The sequence below is a fragment of the Myotis daubentonii genome, chromosome 3 (assembly GCF_963259705.1).
Source record: "Myotis daubentonii chromosome 3, mMyoDau2.1, whole genome shotgun sequence".
Taxonomy (NCBI): Eukaryota; Metazoa; Chordata; class Mammalia; order Chiroptera; family Vespertilionidae; genus Myotis; species Myotis daubentonii.
The window spans coordinates 7,419,360-7,441,585 of NC_081842.1; the positions used below are offsets into that span (position 1 = coordinate 7,419,360).

The window sequence follows — 22,226 nt, forward strand, 5'->3', positions numbered from 1 at the left end:
GCTTCCTGCGGCTTTGTGGACTGTGGTTCGTGCCCCGCTGGGGTGGCCGAGTAGACAAAGACAGCACCATTGTCACCGCGTGGGTGGCCAACAGGAACTCCGGATCCATGTGTCATGAATGTGGAACCCAGTGTTGTAAAGACGGTGACCTCTGGCCAGCGCTGCAAGCACCTCAAGGGAGCAAACATTCCCAGGGCTCCCTGCCTCCAGGCCTTTCCGGGACCAGGCAGAACCCACACATAACCACGTCCCGTGTAACTGCGGTGAGTCACACCGATGGGAAATGCCAGGCTGACGGGCTCCAATAAAAGTACATATGCCTGGCCTGGCCAGTGTGGCTCAGTGGTTGAGCATTGACCTATGAACCAGGAGGTCACGGTTCGATTCCCGGTCAGGGCACATGCCCCAGTTGCTGGCTCAGTCTTCAGTAGGGGGCAGCCAATCAGTGATTTTCTCTCATCATTGATGTTTCTATCTCTCCCTCTCCCTTCCTCTCTGAAATCAATAAAAAAATATATTTAAAATATATAATATTTTTTACATGTTCACACGCGTGTAACTGGGCCCCCCACCAAGACAAAAGGCATTCCCGTCACCCCAGAAAAGTTCCTGGTGCCACTCTTCTAGACAGCCTGCTCACACCACCACCACAGGTTCCTTCCTGTGAGCGGGTTCCTCCACTCAGCGTTGGGTTTCTAAGATCCGGGCATTCGCTTATTAACGTCTGTGTTGCTGAGTAGTCCACCATCGTGTGAATATCCACAGCTGTTTCTTAAACTCTCCTGCTGATGGACGTTGGGTAATTTCCAGTGTGGGGTTAAGCTACCTTAAGCACTGCGCGAGTCTGATTGCAGACATGTCCGTTATCCTGGGTGACACCCAGGAGGGATGCTGCTGGTTCCCACGACAAGTGTGTTTAACTTAATAGGAAACTGCCACACCGTCTCCCCGGGGGACGCACCGTCCCACACTCCCGCAGGCGTGTGTGGGTGATCGAGTCGTCCCACAGCCAGCCCGGCTCCAGGCGTGCTCAGTGGTTTTCAGTTGAGACGTTCAAGTGGGCGTAGAAAAATACTTCATTATGGCCTCAGCGTGCGTTTCTTTGGATAACAGTGGTTGTTCGGCATGATTTTAAGGTGCTTACTGGCTACTCGAATATCCCACTTTGGGAAGTGTCTGTTCTAAGTATTTTGCCCATTGTTTAAAGTGGCTTGGATTGTCTTTTTATCACTGGTTTGTAGGGAATTCTGTATATTTTGGATACATTTCATTGGTCAGATATATGTTTGGCAAATGTGTTTCTCAGTTTGTGACATACCTTGTTCATTTTCTTAATGAGGACATTTGCTGGCGTTTTTAATTGGATGAAGTCTAATTTAACAAGTTTCTCTTTTGTTTTGTATTTTCTGTGTCTTCTCCAAGAGCCCCTTTTCTACCCTGGGGTCATGAAGATCAATTTTTAGGAGATTTAGACTTATAGCTGCTATATTTTCATCTATGATTCACTTTAAGTTCATTTTTTAAATTATTATTGATTTCAGAGAGGAAGGGAGATGGAGAGAGAGATAGAAACATCAACGATGAGAGAGGATCATTGATCGGCTGTCTCCTGCACACCCCACACTGGGGATTGAGCCCGCAACCTAAACATGTGCGCTGACCTGGAATCCAACCATGACCTCCTGGTTCATAGGTCGACGCTCAACCACTGAGCCATGCCGTTGGGCCATTTTAAGTTAATTTTATGTGTGGTGTGAGGTAGGGGTTGACAGTCTTTTTTTTTCTGACATATCCAGTTGTTACAACTCCACTTGTTAAAAAGGCTTTCCTTTCCCACTGACACCTTTGTTGAAAAGTATGTCTCTCTACGTGAGGGTCTTTGTGGACTCTGTTCTGTGACACTAAACTATTTGTCTGGGCTGACACCACTCCCACTCTGGCTTCGTCACCAGGGCTTGTAATCAGGTAGTTTTCCACCTTTGTGCTTCCTTTTCAGTTGCTTTGGTTACATGGGCCCTTTTCCCTACAAAGTTTAGAATAAATTGACAAGGTAATTCTTAATTCTAAAATGACTTTGATTGGGCCCAGCCCGACGTGGCTCAGTGGTTGAGCGTTGACTTATGAATTAGGAGGTCACGGTTTGATTCCCAGTCTGGGCACATGCCCAGGTTGCAGGCTCAATCCCCAGTGTGGGGTGTGCAGGAGGCAACCAAGCAATGATTCCTTCTCATCATTGATGTTTCTATCTCTCTCTCACTCTCTGAAATCAATGAAAATATATTTTAAAATAAAATAAAATGACTTTGATTGGGATTGCATTCAATACATTGCTATAATTTAATTAATTTGGGAATAACAACATCTGAACAACACGGAGTCTTCCGATCCATGAACGTGATACGTCCCTCCACTCAGCCAAGTTCTGCAGCTTTCAGGACGGGAGTCCTGCATACCTTTTGTTAAATCTATTCCTCAGCATTTTCCTTTTTCTGGTGTTATTGTTAACGGGCTCTTAATTTAACTTCCCATTTGTTTGCTGCTAGTTTATAAAAAATATAACAGATTTTTGTATGTTGGCCTGGTGCCTTCTGACATTCATTCATTAGTCCTGGTGCTTATTTTATAGATTCCGAGGGTTTTCCATAGAGACGATGGTATCTTCTGATAACGAGGACAGTTTTACTTCGTGCATCCCAACCTTTTTTTTTATTTCTGTTCGTTGCCTTGCTGAACTAGTTGCACCTCCAGTCTCGTTAAATGAAAAGGAAAGGGAGCGGTCATCCTTGCCATCCCCTTGGACATGCTTACAATCGCGGCATGAAAGGCTCCATCTGCTGACCTCAATGTCTGTGTCATTTTCCGGGTTGTTTTTAAGTCTATCTTGCTGCAGCCTCTACAATCGTGTGCAACACGGTAAAGTCCACAGATGGCGTAAGACCTTTGGTCTGCAAAAAAGGCTCAGTCTTTTAATAGGTTTTAGCAAAAGTCCTGTCATTGGCACCATAGTAGTTTATTGGATCAGAGTTTACCCGGACAGAATTCTTCCTGAAACTAGTCTCATGGGGCCATTGGATGCACGGTCAGAACCCAGACATGATGAACTAGAGTTCACCCACTTTGACTTCACCGCAATTAAACTTTCCCACGGGGTGCCTTATCGCACTGGTTATCAGGGAGTGGGCAAAGTCTGGCCAGCAGGCGCCGTCAGCTGCTCGTTCTCAAGCTCAAATTCATCGGAGGGCATTCTCCAGAGAATGTCGTCTCCGCGTCCTTCTCCCTCGAAGTTGACTTCATGGCACATGGACGGAGGGGCTAGTTTGGGGAGTGGGGAGTGGGGGGGGCGGGTGTGTGTGTGTGGAAGACCTTTCCAGGGTCAGAGTGCCGCTGCCCCACCTTTGCAGCCCTAAATGGGAACGTGACTTGGCCGTGTTGTGACTTGGCCTTGTCCCTAGATCACACAGGCACTTAGGGTTATTAGGAGAATTAAATGATTAACGTATGCAAATCACTAGGAACAGTGCCTGGAACATAAAACCCCAATAAAGATTGTGTGGCTGCCGCAGTCTGAGCAGCAGTAAAGGAAACGGGTGCTGTCCCAGAGGCCGCGCCCCTTCCAGGCATTCTTCCGCCTGCGGAGGAGAGCATCGCACCCAGACTTTTGAAATCCAACTGAAGCTGGGCAGAGCATGAAGGTCCCCTCTCCAGCGAGGAGCAGCCCAGACAGGTGCGAAACATCCTCCAAATTTCCCCATCTGCTCATCGGGGTCCTTCCGTCTGCTTTGCTTTCTTCATTACATCGGAACGACTGACGGTGTCTAGTTATCTGGGACATCTGAACCTTTGGCTTCTGATAAACAGGAGTGATTTCTCGGTAGGACAGACCCTGGAAAGGGCTCCTGTGCCTTTAAGAAGCGAGGGGAGGTCACTGTTGACCATATAACTTTATTGTGTTCCTGGGTTATAAAGGCACCATCCTCATTCTGCACACCTAGTTTATGGCGTTCATAAACAGTGAGTTGCCAATGACTGCACCCGGGGCCAGGACATCCTCCACCGGCTGGCGGGGCCGGGAGAGCGGGCATGGAACAGGTGAGCGCACCCCTCTTGTTTCCCTGGAAGAGGGAGTGACACCCCAAGAAAGAGTGGAAAGAGGCGAACGGGGAGTCCCCCTCCCGGCCCTTCCTAGGCAGAGCCCTGGAAAGAACGGAAATAATGCACCCCCCAATCAGGGCTTTCGGGGAGCCTGTCTCTTCGGAGCCAAGCATTGTGGGTTGTTTTCTGTCGTGCAAAGTAAGGTGAGGGGTTTGCAGTGTCTTGTTTTGAAGGCCTGGGGAGAGTATCTGTTACGTACATGCTTCCTGGAGGATGCTCAGCAGCTCACGCCATTGCTTGGGGTGAGACTGATCAGGCGAAACAGCTCGCTCCGCACATCCTATTAACATGGGTGGGCACAGCTGCCCTCATAGCACGAGAGATGGGGCCAGAGGGGAACCTCAAGGCTCCTGACGCATGCCCTCAGGTCTTGTTCATTGCACCACTGGGGACTCAAAGGCGTGGGGTTCAATGCCCGTGCTGACATCAGAGCGTCTCCCCTCCCTGCGCAGGTTGAGGGCCAGCGGATGGCTAGGGCCAAGTTTGCGTTTTATTGCCCAGGGAGGCACCCCAACCCGCTCAGGTGTGCGGAGGACGGAAAGAATGATGGCCGTTGTTACTGTTCTGTTCAGCACGGGATGAAGCGATATGCTAGGCAGCGGCGGGGCGACGGAGTGAGTGCATCACGGTAAACGAATGTTTGGAGCAGGAATTGTAGGTTGTGTGGTCCTGTGGCTCGGTTAAAGCAGATTTTCATGTCATTCTGGGCTGGGGAGACTCGGGCTTCTATGAAACAGTAAACAATTCCTGGAAGGGGTGGGGACGCAGAGGCAGGTTCCTTGAACTGTCCGCTACAGCTCAAGGCGGAGTTAGGGCCCGGCCTCGGGGCATCGGGAAGTGCAGGCTCCGTAGACTCTGCCCTGGGCACTCGTGAGAGCAGCTGCGTAAACACCGCCGGAGGCGGCCCATCCTGCCACCCTGCCACCCCACGGACTCTGTCCTGCCCGTGAACCCCAAGAGGCAACTCCACAGTCATCTCCCGGGGTTAGGTAGCGCAGTCCCCTTGGGTCTGTTCCAAGGGTCAGGTCCTGAGGCCACTGAGTGCAGATTCATGGCCTGAAGCTGGGCTGTTTGGGCAGCACCCTAAAAACTGGACCCAGCCTCGGCCAGCCTCTACGATTGCCCTGGACCTCAATGGGAGTCTTGTCTCCCAGGAGATACTCCACCAGCCCCAGGAATTCCCCATCGGTGCCTGTCACCTGGGTAGCCAGCCAGACAAGCGCCCAGCACCTAATGTAGGTCAGTCCAGGTGTGACCAGGTGAACAGCAGCCCAGACTTGAAGAGGCCGATGATGAACCTACGGAAACCTCTACCCTTTGAGGGTCCAAATGTTTTGCCTTTAAAGCCATCGGTGCGGAGGAGCCCATCACAGTGAGCTTGCAGCAGTGCCCCTTGCAGCTGCTGTAGGCCCAGGCACCAGGACACTCTAGCCCAGTGGTTCTCCACCTTGGCTGCACAGTAGAATCACCTGGGAATCTTTTTAAAATCCTGATTTCTGGGCCTCATCCTCCGGAAATTCTGTGTCTTTGTTATGGGGTGGGGCCACATTAGTAACAAAGACACAGAATTCCCGGAGGATGAGGCCCAGAAATCAGGATTTTAAAAAGATTCCCAGGTGATTCTACTGTGCAGCCAAGGTGGAGAACCACTGCTCTAGATAATAGGCCAGCTGTGCTCGAGGAGCAGTTTCCCCCGGAGAACATGCAAGTGGCACGTGGTCCTTTGAGCATTGCAGGATTTTCATTGCAACTCATCCTGGTGGTTGAATGTAGCGATAGCTTAGTCCTTTTTCTTGCTGAGTTGGGTTCCATCTGTACGGATCACCCGTAGTCCGTGCTGCTGTCCCATCTCTCAGAATCTCATTTCCGTTCTCCAGATTTCCTCAAAAAGTCCAGGTCCAGAGGAACCCCTACAGACCCAGTCACATGCACCCCGAATTGCTGGTTATCCTTAAAGCGGTTGGGAAATTCTCAAAGCAACATTCCTTGAATAGGCATTCATTTTTAAATGTGTGCCATGTAGCAGCAGCGGAGAGAGAGGGGGTGGCGAGTCCTACATACCGTCAGGTCTTTTTTCTGATGGCGTGTGGTTTGGCCTCAATGATTGGGAATAACTAACCTTTGTGATTGAAAACTGCTGTCGCCCCTAAGTCCAGGCGTGTGGGGCTCCAGGGCTCCAGGGGCACATTCCAGACATTGCAGGCAGGGTTGTGGAGGTGGTGCCCCCAGACTCAGCCTGTCACCCCCAGGGAACAGGAGCTCACCAGGGAAGTCACTGGAGGCGAGAAAGGGCTGTCAGTGACCCCCAGCGATGTAATGCCTGTGGCTGTGGGGAACCCCCAGTGCTATAATGATAACACCTGTGGCTGACAGCACACTCAGTGATGTCATAACAACAACAATAACTAGAGCTCGTACAAGCAGCGCTCACTGCGGGTCCTGTCCAGAGTCCTTTACACAAATTAAATCACAGTTTGTTTGCAAGTACTGGAATCCACTGGGAGGAAGCAGTGGCGGCTGCAGGAATTGCAATGAGCCAGGTGGGAGGGAGGCCTCATTTCCTGATCTGGGCTCAGGGTATGGAGGTTGGGGGGGAGGGGGGGGGGCGGGGGCTGGAAATTACATTTAGACATGAAAATCCCACAATGCTCAAAGGATCACACCGCAAAAGTCCAAAGGAAAATCCCTCCTTAACTCTTTTCTTCCATTCTCTCTATAAAATGTTTTATTAAACTTTTCATGTTAAAATAATTCAAGATTCACACAGTTGTAAAAAAATAAAAATAAAATGCAGACAGAGCCCATGTAGCCTTTACCCGTTTTCCCACCAGGGTCACAGCTTTGCAAGCTACCGTGCGATACCACAGCCGGGCTGACACCGGTCCAGGCCAGACACGGAATGCTCCACCCCACAGCCCCTCACAGCCCTCTCACGGCCACACCAAGCTCCTTCCGCTCCCCACCAGCTCCTTATCCCCTGGCAATCCCCGATGTGTTCTCAGTTTCTATCGTCTTGTCATTTCCAGAGTGTTCTGGGAATGCAGTCATTCAGTAGGTAACTGCCACTGGCTTCCTCGTTCAGTCCTTGTTATTGCTGAGTTGTGTTTCAGGGTGGCCTGCAGTTTGTTTATCTCTTCTCCCCCTGAAGGGCGTGTGGGTTGTCCCCAGTCTCGGGGCTATTGCAAACAAGGCTGTTGGGAACATCGTGTACGGGCCTTTGTGTGAATATAAAATTTCATTTCTCTGCTTTGGGGTCCAATTGCTAAGTCATACGGGAGTTGCATCTTTAGAATTTTTAAGAAGCTGCCGCCAAACCATCTCCCAGAGCGGCTGTACCATTTTACATTCCCGCCAGCAATGTGTGTGATCCATGTCTCCACCAGCATCTGGGGTTGTCACTGTTTTTTATTTTAGCCTTTTTGATAAACGCGCAGTGAATCTCTCTGTGGTTTTGGTTCGCGTTTCCTGATGGTTAAAGACGCTCAGTATCCTTTCCTGTCCTTATTCTCTGTCCGTATATGCTCTGCCGTAAAGTGTCTGCCTGTGTCTCTTGCCCGTTTTCAAATCGGGTCCTTTGGTTTTTACTGCTGCGTTTTGATAGTTATGTTCATAATCTATATTCAAGTCTTTGTCAGATGTGTGGTTTGCAAATATTTTCTCCGAGACTGGAGCTTGTGTCTTCACCGTCTTAACAAGATCTTTCTCAGAACAAAAGTTTCCATGTTGATGAAATCCAGTTTATCCATTTTTCCTTGTATGGACTGTGGTTTTGGTGTTGAATCTAAGAATTCCCTGCATAGCCCAAGATCCTGAAGATTTTCTCCTATTTTTTTTTTCTAAAATGTTAAAATTTTATATTTTTTTAATCTGTGGTCCATTTTGCATCAATTTTTAGATAAACTGTGTTGAGGGTTAGATCGAGGCTCATTTTTCTGCCTGTGAGTGTTCAATTGTTTCAGCACCGCCTGTTGAAAAGACTCCTCCATTAAACTTTTTATCCTATATGATAAAAGCCTAATATGCTAAGTGTCCAGTCGTCCTGTCGGCCGTTCAACCAGTCAAAGCGTAATATGCTGCTGATCTGCTAAGGCTGCTCAACCACTCGCTATGATGTGCACTGACCACAGGGGGCAGACACTCCAACCGGTAGGTTAGCTTACTGCTGGGGTCCAGCCGATCGATCGGGATTGAGCAAGAAGGGCTGGACACACCCTGAAGCACTCCCATGGTCCCTCCCCAGCTGGCCAACCTCCCACATCTCTTCCCAACCCCAATCATGCACCAGTGGGGTCCCTCAGCCTGGCCTGCACCCTCTCACAATCTGGGACCCCTTGGGGGATGTCAAAGAGTCAGTTTCAGCCTGATCCCACAGGCCAGGCCAAGGGACCCTACTGGTGCATGAATTCGTGCCCCAGGCCTCTCGTTTTAACATAATTAAAGATGCACACAGTTGTAAGAAAAAAGACGAACAGAGCCCATGTAGCCTTTACTCGTTTTCCCACAATGATCACATCTTTGCAAGCTACAGTGAGATACCACAATCGGGCTGTTGACACTGACACAGTCCAGACACAGTCTGTCCCACCCCACAGGGTCCCTCACACTCCCCTCTTTTCCCTTCCCCTGTGACACGGATAGAAATCAGTTGTGCATATTTGTGTGGATGTGATTCTGGGTTATCTGTTCTGCTCCATTGGCCTCTGTGTCTGTCCCTCAGTATCTCTCCCCATATTACACCGTCTTGATTGTTGTGGCTGTATATTAGGTCCTAAAATTAGATTGGCAATTCCTCTCATTTTATCTCCTTTTTCTAAATTGTTTTAGCTATTCTAGTTCCTTTTTATTTCCATATAAATGTTAGAAAATCTTGTCTATTTCTACAAAAACAAAATCCTGCTGAGGTTTTGATAGACATTGTGTTAAACCTGTCTGTCAGTTTGGGGAGAATTGACATCTTTACTACGTTGAAGCTTCCAGGTAGGTCTCATTTATTTATCTCTTCTATGATTTCTTTCCTGAATATTTTGTGGTTTCCAGCATACATCTTCTGCATATGCTTTGTTATACTTGCACCTAAGGTTCTTGAAGTGTTCGTAAGTGGCCTTGTGGTTTCATTTCAGTGTGTATGTGGTCATCGGTCATATATGTAAATACAACTGATTGCGTGTGTATATCTTGTATCCTGTGACCTTGCTGAACTCACTTATTAGTCCTAAGAGGGCTTTTTATAGATCCCGTGGACTTTTCTATGTAGACAATTGTGTCATCAGCAAACAGGGACGGTTATATTTCTTCCTCTCTGATATGCATGCCTTTTACTTCCTTGTCTCGCCTTGTTGCGCCAGCTGGCACTGCCAGCTCTGTGCTGAGCGAGAGCAGTGAGAGACATCCTTGCTTTGTCACAACCTCAGGAAAAAGCATTCGGTCTTTCGCCATTAAGTATAGTGTTAGCTATAGGTTTCTTGCAGATTTTTTTTATCAACTTGAAGAAGTTCCCCTCTTTCTCTGTTTTCCTGAGGGTTTTATCATGAACAGATGTTGAATTTCTTCAAGTGCTTTTTATGAACTGATAGGATCGTATAATTTTTTCTTCTTTAGCCTGTTAATATAGTTGATTACATTGATTTTTTTAATATTAAACCAGCCTTGCATCCCTGAAATAAACTCTGCTTGATCTCGATGTATAATTATTTTTATATATTGCTGAATTCTATTTGCTAGTTAAAGGGCTTTTACATTGGTATTCATGAGGGATATTGGTCTGTATTATCTTTTTTGGTTGTCTTTGTCTGGATTTGGTATCAAGTTATGTTTTACAATCCTTTTTTTTTTTTTTGCTTTAACAATAGCTAAAACAATTCATAAAATGAATCCAGACGTGCTCCCTCCTTTTCTGTTTTCTGGAAGTTGTTTAGATTAGTCTTAATTCTTCTTCTTCAAATGTTTGGTGAAGTTCTCTAGTGAAACCATCTGTACCTGATAATTTCTTGGGGGGTTTCAATTAGAAATTTTAATTTCCTCAATAGTGACAGGCTGTTCAGATGACCTGTTTCATGTTGGATGAGGGCAGTGGTTCATGCTTTTCTAGGAATTGGTCCGTTGCCACCTGAGGTGTCAAATGTGTGTGTGTGGACGTTGTCCGTAGTGTTCCCTCATAATCCTTCTGGTGCCTGGAGGGTCTGGAGTGATCTTCCCTTTCTCGTTCTGATTTTGGTGATCTGTGTCTTCTCTCTGTGTCTCTGTCCGTCTTCCTCAAAGTTGGTCAATTTACTGATATTTTTAAATAACCAGCTCTTCCTTTCATTGATGTTCTACATTGTTTTTCCGGTTTCCATCTAACTGATTTCTGCTCTTTATTATTTCCTTCCTTCCTCCTGCTATTGTTGTGGATTTATTTTGCTTTGCTTTTTTTGGGCTCTTAGATTATGGAGTGGAGACTTTTCCTCTCTTCTAATGTAAGCATCGGGTGCTATAAATGTCCTCTCCGCCTTGCCCTCGCCGTGTCTCACAGCTGCCTTTCGCTGTGCTATATTTTCATTTTCATTTGGTTTGATGCCTTTTTAAATTTCTCCAGAGACTTCCTCGTTGGTCCATGGGCTGCTTAGACGTGTGCTGTTTGGTTCCCAAGTGTTTGGAGGCTTCCCTGCTACATTTCTGCTCCTGGTTTCTAGCTTGATTCTCTTGTGGCCAGAGAACATACGCTCTATGGTGTTAGTTCTTTTATGTTCGTTGAGGTTTTCCTTACGGTCCAGGATGTGGTCTATCTTGGAAGGCACCTGAAAAGAACGCGTGTCCCACTACTGTTAGGTGGAGCAGTCCATAAATGTCAATTGTTTGATGGCCTTCTAAATTTATCTCAAGACTTTGAGATCATTAACTCTTGGAGGTTACGTGAGTGATTTATTACTTTTGCCAGAGATTTCAGGGTAAGTGTCCGGCAGTCCTGCTGATTCACCAAGGAGGCCTGTGAGGCCTTCGCACTGGTGCTTCCCATCGATGGAGTCGTCAATTTTGTCCCCTGGTGGGTGTGAGCCCCCGGAAGTGTAGGGCCTTGGATCGGGCAGCAGCTCAGCACACAGCTCTATGAAAGTTCCCTGGTTGACATTTTCACTCTTATAGTTTCCAGAAACATAACAAAACGTCGTTTTTCTTCTTCGCATCAAGACATCGAATACTTACACCAGAGGGAACCTTTGGTCTCTTGGTCCACCCTTTCATTAGGTTAATTTAGATTGATTAGTTTTTTTTTAATTTTTTTAATGAAATAAACATGTATTACCTAAATGTATAAGATACAGAGAAGCAAAAATAAGAAAATAAAATTTACATCAAGTCTTACAACCAAAAAATAACTACCATTATTATTTCAAACTGTACCCTCCCAGTGTCTCCAAATATGGGATCATACTGTTTTACAATCCTTTTTTTTTTTTTGCTTTAACAATAGACATGAACATTTTCCAAGATATTATTTCTAATAACAGAATAGGACCCCAGAGTATGGATGTGTCATCATTTATTTAATGTCCATTCGATAGACATATAGGCGGTTACAGCTTTCACCATGTGAAATAGCACTGGCGGCCAGCTCTGTGCACAGACATGAGTATTTCCTAGAAATGGAGACACTAGGTCAGAGCATCTGAGCATTTCCAGCTTCAGAACCCCATATTTTAGATTATTGGGATGTTTTTTGGGGTTTTTTAGAGAAGAAGGGAGAGGGAGAGAGAGAGAGAAACATTCATGATGAGAGAGAATCATGGATCGGCTGCCTCCTGCATGCCCCCTACCAGGGATCAAGCCCGCAACCCAGGCATGTGCCCTGACCAGGAATCGAACCGTGACCTCCTGGTTCATAAGTTGGAGCTCAACCACTGAGCCACGCCAGCCGGGCGATTATTAGGATTTTTTGTTTGCTCGGCAGGATTCTTTTGATTTTAGTGAAGGGTTAGGCGCAGAGTCTCACTGAGCCTCGTGTAGGCTCTCAGTGTTTAGGGGCGTGAACTGATGGGCAGCTGCAGCCAAGAAGCGATCGCTCCCCGTCCACGAGCGTAGACTGCTGGGGGAGACAGGTCTGTGGGCATCTACACCTTCCCGAGAGGTACCCAGCATGGGCCAGGCAGGAAACAGGAAACCAGGCAGGTCAAGTTCAGCCTGGGCCTGTGCCTTGTAATCCAGCCACCGGCCTGTTTTGCATGCCAGGCAACAAAGGGGCAGGTTTCGCCCGCTTCCGCTCTCGGGACCTGCCCCGAGAAGAGAACACCGTGTTTTGCACTGGAAATAGGCCTTGAACCCGCTCTGTCATGGTAATTGCCCTCATAAAATGAACCAGGGAACTCTGTGAAAACATCCCCTAGTTAGAGACCCAGTCCCGCCTGCTTTTATAGCCGGTGCCTGGGATGGGAGGGCCCCTCTGCTGAGAGGCATTAAAAGGCAGGTTAGTGGCCTGGAGCAGTCCAGGGGGAAAGAGCATTTGGAGGTGGACAGAGAGGTCCTGGGGTGCTGCCGGGTGTCGGAGCTTCCATCCGGGTAAGGCGGGTAGCTCCTCGCTGCGGCATCGGTACACATGCCCACAGCAGGTGGGTCAGGCCGGGCGGACCCGCACCCCTTTCCTTTTTCCATCTTGTCTTTATTTTTCGCTCTGCAGAGAAAGAAGAGTTAATCCAGAGCGTGCTGACCCAGGTTGCAGAGCAGTTCTCCAGGTACAGACGTCGGAGCCGTGTCCTCCGGAGCCATGTGCCTGTTCTTGGCGGCAGGGGGAGCCCGTGGGGTGGGGTCCAGGAAACACTTACAGCAAAGACCTTATGTCTCAGACCGTGTGAGGCGGGCGCTGTTAGAATGAGGGCCCATGTTGCCGAGATTTTTCTCGACGGGCTCTGCTGGGACTCAGAGTTCCGGCTACAAGCACTGAGACCATTTTTAACATGGGCCTTCTGCCCTAGCTGGTGGCTCAGTGGATAGAGCATCAGCCTGTGGACTGAAGGGTCCCGGGTTGGATTCTGGTCAAGGGCACATGCCCGGGTTGTGGGCTCGATCCCCAGTAGGGGGCGTGCAGGAGGCAGCTGATCAATGATTCTCTCTCATCATTGATGTTTCTCTCTCTCTCTCCCTCTCCCTTCCTTTCTGAAATCAGTAATAAAAATATTACTGACCGTTTCATTCTGGGCTGTCCTCCCGTTCTGGTCACTGTGGTATCTCACCGCCCAGGGGAGTTCAAATGGGGAGAGGCCATATGGGTGGTACTCTCTTTTTTTAAAAATATATTTTTATTGATTTCAGAGAGGGAGAGAGAGAAACATCAATAATGAGAATCAGCGATCTGCTGCCTCCTGCACGCCCCCTACTGGGGATCGAGCCCGAAACCATGCCCCAACCAGACCCGGAATCAAACCCGTGACCTCCTGGTTCATAGATCGACGCTCAACCACTCAGCCACTCTGGCTGGGCTGGGTGGTACTTTCTTGAAGCCCAAGAATTGTCTTATTGACTGGGTTGGAGCCTGGAGAGGGCACCCAGTGCCCTGAGGTGGTGTGTGCCCGGGGGGGGGGGGGCATCCAGCTGAGAGCAGAGCGCCTCTCGGGGCACGGGCTCGCTCCCAGGCATGGAAGGAAACATCCCCTCTGGCAGGGAGCCGCTGTGGTCCCACTTGGGAAATACACCCCCAGATAGTCTGAGAGCGTCTCTCCTTCCTCCCCTGCACCCCCGACTGCTACTTCCTTAAAAGCAACTCCGGGCATCTTTGTGCCCCCCCCCCCCACCTGCCCACTCGCACACACCCCCCGCCCGTGATTCAGCAGCTGTTTGCTGAGCCCATTTTAACTTTGAGAAACGTATGGCTTATACCTTTTTTTTTCATTCCTAGAGCATTTAAAATCAACGAACTCAAAGCTGAAGTCGCAAATCACCTGGCAGTGCTAGAGAAACGCGTGGAATGTGAGTGCAGCTTCGGTTTTCCTTTCGCTTACGTGTCCTTTGACCTCTGTTTAACTTCACCTCATAAACCAGGGGAGGGAGGTGCAGGGAAGCGTGAGGGCTTTTCTCTGTGAAATGCCTAAATGTTATGTTAGCAAAGGTTCGAGCAGTGACTAACCCACGAGTTTTAAAAGTAACAAGTACAGCCCTAACCGGTTTGGCTCAGTGGATAGAGCGTCGGCCTGTGGACTGAAGGGTCCCAGGTTCGATTCCGGTCAAGGGCATGTACCTTGGTTGCGGGCACATCCCCAGTGGGGAGTGTGCAGGAGGCAGCTGATCGATGTTTCTTTTTTAAAAAAAAAATAATAATAATTTTATTGATTTTTTACAGAGAGGAAGGGAAAGGGATAGAGAGTCAGAAACATCGATGAGAGAGAAACATCGGTCAGCTGCCTCCTGCACACCCCCTACTGGGGATGTGCCCGCAACCAAGGTACATGCCCTTGACCAGAATCGAACCCGGGACCCTTGAGTCCGCAGGCTGACGCTCTATCCACTGAGCCAAACCGGTTAGGGCTGATCGATGTTTCTAACTCTCTATCCCTCTCCCTTCCTCTCTGTAAAAAAAATCAATAAAATATATTTTTAAAAATTAAATTAAAGAAATGAAAGTAACGAGTACACGGTCACGTGTTGCCGTGCCCACGGAGCACGGGGTGAGAGCGGGACGCCTCGAGCACGCCTCTCCGGACAGGAGCTTCTGTGAATACCTTGTGGGTCTCCTTCAAGGAAATGAGGTCCCTCGGACCCACACTCCGTGGTGTCACAGTCTGGGGGGAGTGTGTCCCCTGCCGTTACCTCTCGGTTCCCTGTCACCGCAAGGAAAGCAGGGACCCTGCTGATGAGCAAGGAGGGTGGTGCCCGTCCTGAGCCGGTGGCCACACGGCTAGAATTCTGGAGGAAAGCGCCCTGTGTGTCCTCCTCGGTGAGTCAGGAGCTGGGCTGGAGCCCCACGCTCCCCGTCCAACTCCCAATGCGAAGGAAGGCTCTTGGTCAATGTCAAGGCGAAGGGCAGCGGTTCAAGGCACCTTATCTATTCACCTCGAGGATGACTAAGCAGACCCCGACCGGAAGCCAGCGGGTCGGCGGCGTCCCGGACACTGCCCGGCTGATTCATACTGGCGGGACTCGGCTGGACGGCAGCTTTCATTACCTGGCGCGAATTGCTTGGGTGTTTTGGGGAAAGGAAATTGAGGAGCATGTAAAAGCCAATTCGCCTGAGTCACGTGAAACGTGATTCGCACAGTCATACTTCTCCAAGGGCGATGACACTTTGGAAATCCTTTCACCATGGCAGCTTCAGAGCAGTTTTATTTTTCCCCATTGAAGAGCCACAAAGAGATAAGTGATTTGCTCAAATGCACTCAGCAAATTAGAAAAGTAAATAAGCCTGGGACCAGCACCAGGCTCCTGGCGGGGCTGCTCTCGCCGCCTGCCGCCTGCCCTTCTGTGACATGTCACCTTCCTCCACTCCTGGCTGGGGCGCCCACAAGGGGGCCTGAGAACGTAGGTTAGGAAGCAGGCGTCCGGCAGCCACCGGTTGTGGCTGCATTGAACAGAAAAGGGGTTCGTTCTTTCTTTTCTTTCAAATTCTCATATGAAGATATTTTTAGAGAAAGTGGAAGGGAGGGAGGGGGCCAGAGAGAGAGAAACATTGATGTGAGAGAGGCATATCGATTGGTTGCCTCCTGCATGCACTGTGCCCTGACCGGGCCAGGGATTGAACCTGCAATCCAGGTTCGTGCCCTTGACCAAGGATCAAACCCGAGATCCTGCAGCCTTCAGGCCAACACTGTAACCACTGAGCCACACCAGCCAGGAGAAAAGGGGCTTTTATCAAAAGGATAAAAGGATTTGGGGGAGCTCCCATGGTCACTAGGAGGGCCCAGGAATAGGGCTGGGCTCTGCAGCAAGAAGGGTGCCCTGAATCCCAGCATAGCTGACTCCGTGAGGATGCTGAGCTGCGCGTCAGAACCGCATACGTATGGTACCTGCCCCATGGGCGCTGCTGCAGACATCAGGCTGCTTCTCCAAGTACCGGCTACAGGTTCAAATTCTGGACAGAGGGGGGCCATGTGCCCACACCCTTGCTGCAAGAGAGGCCAGACAACGTGCATTGGTCTCCTGTGGCTGCCGTGGCAAAGGACCACAAACTGGGAGGCTTAAACCACAAAAAAAGAATCCTCCCACAGTTCCTGAGGCCAGAGTCCAAAATCAAGGCGTCTTCAGGGTCGGTTCCTTCTAGAGGCTGAGGACGCATCTGTTCCAGGCCTCTTTTGGCTTCCGGTGGCTGCCAGCCAGCCTTGGCTTGTGGCCACATCACTCCAAACTATCTTCCCAGGGCCTCTCCCCCCTGTGTCTCTGTGGCTCACGCCCCCTCTGCCTGTCTCTTACACAGACACCTGTCTTTGGATTTAAGACCCACCCTAATCCAGGATGACCTCACCTGGAGGACTCTGCCAAGAACCTGTTTCTAAATAAGGTCCCATTCACATGTCCCAGGATTTAGGATGTGAGCACATCTTTGGGATAGGAGCCACCGCAGTGAGCATTTGGCATTTCCAAACATGGGAAGGGGTTCAGCCAAAGAACACAGAAAATGAACGTTCGCTGCTGAGTCCCCGTCGACACTGACGGCGGGGAGAGTCGGTCACCACCGGGCGGGCCAATGTCCAGGGCAGCGGTGCCACCTGCTCGGCCTCCTGCCCTCCAGCTCCTCCCACTTCCTTCTGCCCTCGCCCATCTCCCCCTCCCCACCTGGAAGCCGCTCCAGCGCCCACCGCCCACCACCACTTGTAAACAGGCAAGTTGAAGAGGCCATGAAGGAGTTTTGAAAACCCCTGCAGAGATCTATGTTGACCTCAACTTGGGTGGCTTCTGGCGTCTGGCCATTGAGACGATGATCAGGCCAAGAAGCGTTTTTATTTTGCCTTCAAGTGCCATGTGAATGAAGGACCGTTAAAGGACGCAGCCCATAGGACCTCCTTCCCTGGCCTGTCTGAGGCCCAGAATTCTCCAGAACCGGCTTGCTCGTTGGCAGGAAGGCATCTCCCTGCAGGGCCCTTGGGTAAACCACAGAAACCCTGCAGATTCACATGATGGCCTGTAAGAGGCATCACGCCTCCGCCCTGCGAGCTCAGGCTCGCTGCTAGGTCGAAATTACTGGGGTTTTTACTGGCTGTGCTCATTTCTAGCACCAAGACCCAGGGTTCAGGAATGGGATGGAGGAAGCCGCCCTCTCAGGAGTAGGGAGGGAGATGGGAAATGGTCTAGGAATTGTGGGTTTGGCAGTGGGCCCCCACAGCCACACTTGGGAGCCTCTGCTCCCATCAGCCCCTGGCTGCCCGCCTCCCATCAGGAATGTGGCCATGACTCAGAAGGCCTCTCGACCTCCTTGAACTTCACCTGGCTTTGGGCTGGCCCTCTCCTGGTGCTTCTGGCGGCCACCTTCCCAGCCTCCAGCAGCCTCTGCACCAGCACAGAGTGGCAGGGACATCATGCCTGCGCCAATCCCCAGGGGGATGGTTCCACAGAGCCTCCGGAGACAGGGCAGGGCACCCCAAGGACGGGGCAGGTACCCTGGAAGGGGAAGGGGAGGCCTTTGAGGAGAGGGGTCCTGCAGCTGGACCTCTCATGCAGATCACTTGGGGAAAAGGTCATCCCGCTACTCAGAGGGCAATCCTGACCCAGCCATCTGCCAGACAAGCTGGCCTGGGCCGCTGGACTGGGAAGGCTGCCAGGAACCGACTGCCACCGCTCCACTGGGCCCAGGCCAGGTATAGGCTCACACACACACGCACACACACATACACACGCACACATGCGCATATAAAGACACTGAGACATACCCACATGCACTCACATGCATAACTCCCCCGCATGCACATACTTGTAAACACAGAGACACGTATAAACATGCACAGACACACACCCATCCATGCACCGTGGTCACGTGCACACACACTTTCTCTGGTCATCGTGAGCTGTTTTCTGCTTCTGGAGCTCGAGCAGGCGGCCAGCCAACGCCGGCCATCTGTAGGCAACATTACATTGTTTGACTTGTTTTCAATGGAATTTCCTGCTTTTTTTTTTTTTCACCTTCCAAACATATCATTCTTCTGAATCAAACGTAAATTTCCCCATTTCCTCAATTCACTTTAAGAGCTTTTCTTCCTTTTCATGTGAAATGTTTGCCTTCCTCAAGGAGTCTGGGGTCCCTCTCAACTTAGAGATTATTTTGTAAACACAGGACACCCAGGTCCTCGCTCACTTCCTGGTCAGCGATGAAGCATTGCAAGGGTTTCACTTCCTTCCTGGTTTACTGGCCGCTGGCCACTGTGCAGGGGGGTCCCTGAGGATGGGTACAGGGCAGCCCGTGCCCAGGGCCTGGACTAAAACCTAACCACAGGAGAGCCGGCCCCCAGGCTCATGCAAACAATCGAGGAGACTCGAAGCTGAAACCAACCTTGCTTTTCTCCTTGTCAGTCGGGAAATGTGCTTTATGTGAATTCTTTACCAAAGTCCTTGGAGGAAGTGTTGAAACGGCTCACATGGCTTTAAACAGCTTTAACCAGCTCTGCAGCTGAAGGGGGCCACACACACACACACACACACACACACACACACACACACACACACACACGCGCGCGCGCGCTTCTTCCACAAGCTCGGGGAGGGGCCAGCGTGGAGCAGAGCTGCCTCCGGGTCCCATTCTGCTCCTGCCGGCCGAGTCCCCAAAGCCAGTGTCCCTCTTAGAAAATCATCCTTAAAGGTTCTCTCTCACAGTGGCCTGTGACCTCCCAACGGAGCACATCCACAGTCCGCATGAGGACAGCCAGGGGCCAGGTGTGCTCATCCTATGCCTCCGCCTGCCCGGCCGGGCCTGGTGAGGGAGAATAAGCCGAGTGCTGGGGGTGCTGGGCGCCTCTGCTTTAGTTTGAGTTTCTGGTCTGTGCCCACCTGTGTTTAAAGTTCGAGATGGATGCGTGGGGCTGCATGTATGAAACTGATGTGCAATCTCAACTGGAGGCTCCCCCGAGTCTGTGTAGGACTCTTCACGGGGGCGGCCCCAGCTCCTCAAGGGGCCTTCTCCCTCCTCAGGCAGGGGCAGGCAGGGCTGGGAGGGGTCCAGGAGGCGGGCTGTGCAGTCTTCCAAAGGCATCCTGGTATCTGGGGAAGGACTGGGAGTCAGGCCCCCGGTCTGCGGGTGCCTGGCCCGCCTCGCGCTCTGTGACCGTCTCAGTCCACGTTCAGCTCTTTAATCCAAACATGGGGCGAGTGGGCTGAGATGATGTTATTCTCTTCCATTGATTAATGCACGACTTTTGCCATCTTGTGACTCACTATCAATTTCCGTGGCAACCAGGCTCTTCCTTCGTAAAGGTAATTGCCATGAATCGGCAGGATTCAAAGGAGTGATATTATACTGTGTGGCCCAAAAGGCTTCACTTTAACATCACCCCCAATACGTGGCCAGGGACTCTGATCTGCGTCCACTCCCATGTGGATGCTGGGAGGCGGCTGCTATTGACGATGGGAGAAAAGCAAGTGAGAAAACAGAACAAGTAGCATGGTCCTAAGTTTGTCTTTTTAAAATGAAGAGTAGATAGATAGTTAGAATGCAAGGGGGCTGAGAGCGAGGGGGAGAAATGCCAATATGTTTAATATGAAATGGGTTGTTTTTTGCCCCAGTAAGACCGTAGATAGATTTTAAAATATTTTTTGAGATGCTCCGTATTTCCTGGTTTCCACAATTACCACCTGTTATTTTGTATGAAACGATGGTTGAAGCATAATGAGTGTAACCATGGTCCCTGGCCGGCCGGGTGCAGCTCCTCCGCGGGCTCTACACGCAGGCTCATCTCCTCCCCACGGCGCCCCTGTCCAAGTGCAAACCATGAGGGTGTGTACTGATGTGTCTTTTCTTGGAAGAGGTCCCGTGGCTTTCGCTGACTTCCTACCCAGCCCTGTGATGCAAGGAAGAGCTAAGAACACCCCACGCCACGAGGAAGGGTGTGTGCGCTTAGTGAGTGAGCAGAAACACACCTCACGGCAGCCCATCTGGCCTCGGCCGGCCACCTCCCTGGTTCCATCCACTGGCATTTAAGGCCCCCGACTTCGGTCCCATGTCCTGGTTGAGGCGGGAGAGAGTCCCAGGCACGGCCCAGAAGCAAGGCACCGGAACCAGATTTGAGTATCAGATCCTCCAGATTCCGGTCACGTCGGGCAGAAGGAAGCAGTGTTTTCACACAGCCTTGCCCCCATCTGGCCCCCGAGCCTGGGCATCTTTGGAAAGCCTGCCCAGGGAGGTGATGGTCCCAGCCCGGCTGCCCTGGCACCGCCCTTGGAGAGGCCCCCCAACGCGTGCTCTAGAGCCCAGCACTTCCTGGGGTGGGAGGAACTGCGAAGGCGGAGCGCCTTTGTTTTCCTCGGAAATCACAGCGCTTGACTTTTAGCCACATTCAGAGCTGCTCTTGATGAAAAGGGGAATAGAGTGTCTGTGGCCACGTCGTTTTGCATAAAAATTGAGGTGTGATTACAAAGTCTTTTCATTTCTTGTAACCAACTCTAATCAAAAAGCCTCTTCAAAGCCGCCTGCCTCCGGCAGCCAGCAGCCATTCAGCCGGAGTGAACGGCTGGATGTTGAATGCGGGCTTGGAGGCCTAAGCCCCAGCTCACTTTTTTATTTCAGAGATAAAGCGAGAGAGAGAGAGAGAGAGAGAGAGAGAGAGAGAGAGAGAGAGAGACATCAATGATGAGAGAGAATCACTGATCGGCTGCCTCCTGAACGCCCCCCACCAGGGATCGAGCCCGCAACCCGCGCATGTGCCTTGACCTCCTGGTTCATAGGTCAACACTCAACCACTGAGCCACACCGGCTGGGCTGCCCCAGCTCACTCTTAGATGAAAACTGCATCCTGGCTTTTCGGGCTCACCTGTGCCAGGGGACTCCAGCAATGCCGTCCCGCCCAAGCCTGCCCATCCTGAACGCTGCCTGTTCATTTCTCACCCGTTTCCGGCCCTCCTGGTGAACTGCTCCAGGGAGGACCTTAAGTGCAAAGCTTTAACCTTAATGAAATGTGAACCCTTGCTGGGAAGGCTGTGGTCTTGCCCATTGAGCCCATTGCATTTTAATGTCCTGGGGCAATGCCCCCCCCCCCATTTCTTTTCTTCTGGATAAAACACTTCTTTGTCCTATATCCTCAACTCATGCTTAGGGGTCTGGAGAGAGAAACTAGAAGTGGGTGCAAGAAAAGTCAAGATTCAGGGAGCAGGGAGAGGGACTTCATCCTATAGAAACCCACAGATGAAGGGGACAGCCCACACTTGGCCACAGGATAGGCCTACAATCTTAGAGTCAGTTGTGGCTGAGCCGAGTGTCGGCGGAGGGACCGACCGGAACGTCTGGGAACCACTGCGCTGAGTCAGGCGGCGGCCCCCACTGAGCAGCCTTGCGAGAGCCTCTCTGTGTATCCATGGTAACCCCCTTGTTTCTCTTTGCCACCAGTGGAAGGACTGAAAGTGGTGGAGATTGAGAAATGCAAGAGTGACATTAAAAAGATGAGGGAGGAACTGGCAGCCAGAAGCAACAGGTAAGGTCTGCGCCGGGTGCTGGGTGAACAGCGGGCAGGGTGCTCTGAGTGGGCGAAGGCAGGGAGCCTCTGGTCTTTGCTTTCCCAGAAGCACAGCTGGGGCGCCCGATCCTGCTCTGGCTGTTGGAGGCAGCCCTGCTCCTGGTGGGATTAGCTCTTCAACCGCAGCACTTTCTGCTCAAAAAAGAGCGCTGATGGCCTGGGGGCTGGAGGCTGAGTGCGCATCCAGGGGCATCAGCCTCCAGATCACTGTTAGGATTAATTTACCAGCTTCAAAGAAGTTAGCTCTAGTGCAGCCGTGGGCAAACTACGGCCCGTGGGCCGGATCCGGCCCGTTTGAAATGAATAAAACTAAAAAAAAAAAAAAAAAAAAAAAAAAAGACCGTACCCTTTTATGTAATGACTAGGGGCCCGGTGCACGAAATTCGTGCACTGGGTGTGTGGGGGGGAGTGTACCTCAGCCCAGCCTGCCCCCTCTCACATACTGGGAGCCCTCAGGCGTTGACCCCC

General features: G+C 50.7%; 1 protein-coding gene across 4 annotated transcripts in view; it reads left to right on the forward strand.

The window, feature by feature from the left end:
- The window catches only part of PDE9A (phosphodiesterase 9A), an 87,736-nt gene that overhangs the window by 40,013 nt on the left and 25,497 nt on the right, over positions 1 to 22,226 (forward strand). For 2 of the 4 annotated variants that reach the window (XM_059686537.1, XM_059686538.1), the window contains exons 5-7: positions 12,800 to 12,854; positions 14,015 to 14,085; positions 21,632 to 21,716. In XM_059686537.1, the coding sequence (XP_059542520.1) occupies positions 12,800 to 12,854; positions 14,015 to 14,085; positions 21,632 to 21,716 (211 nt within the window). Of the gene's footprint in view, positions 1 to 3,815; positions 4,090 to 12,530; positions 12,682 to 12,799; positions 12,855 to 14,014; positions 14,086 to 21,631; positions 21,717 to 22,226 lie in introns of those variants that run through there. The other 2 variants (XM_059686539.1, XM_059686540.1) reach the window with 2 other exon arrangements.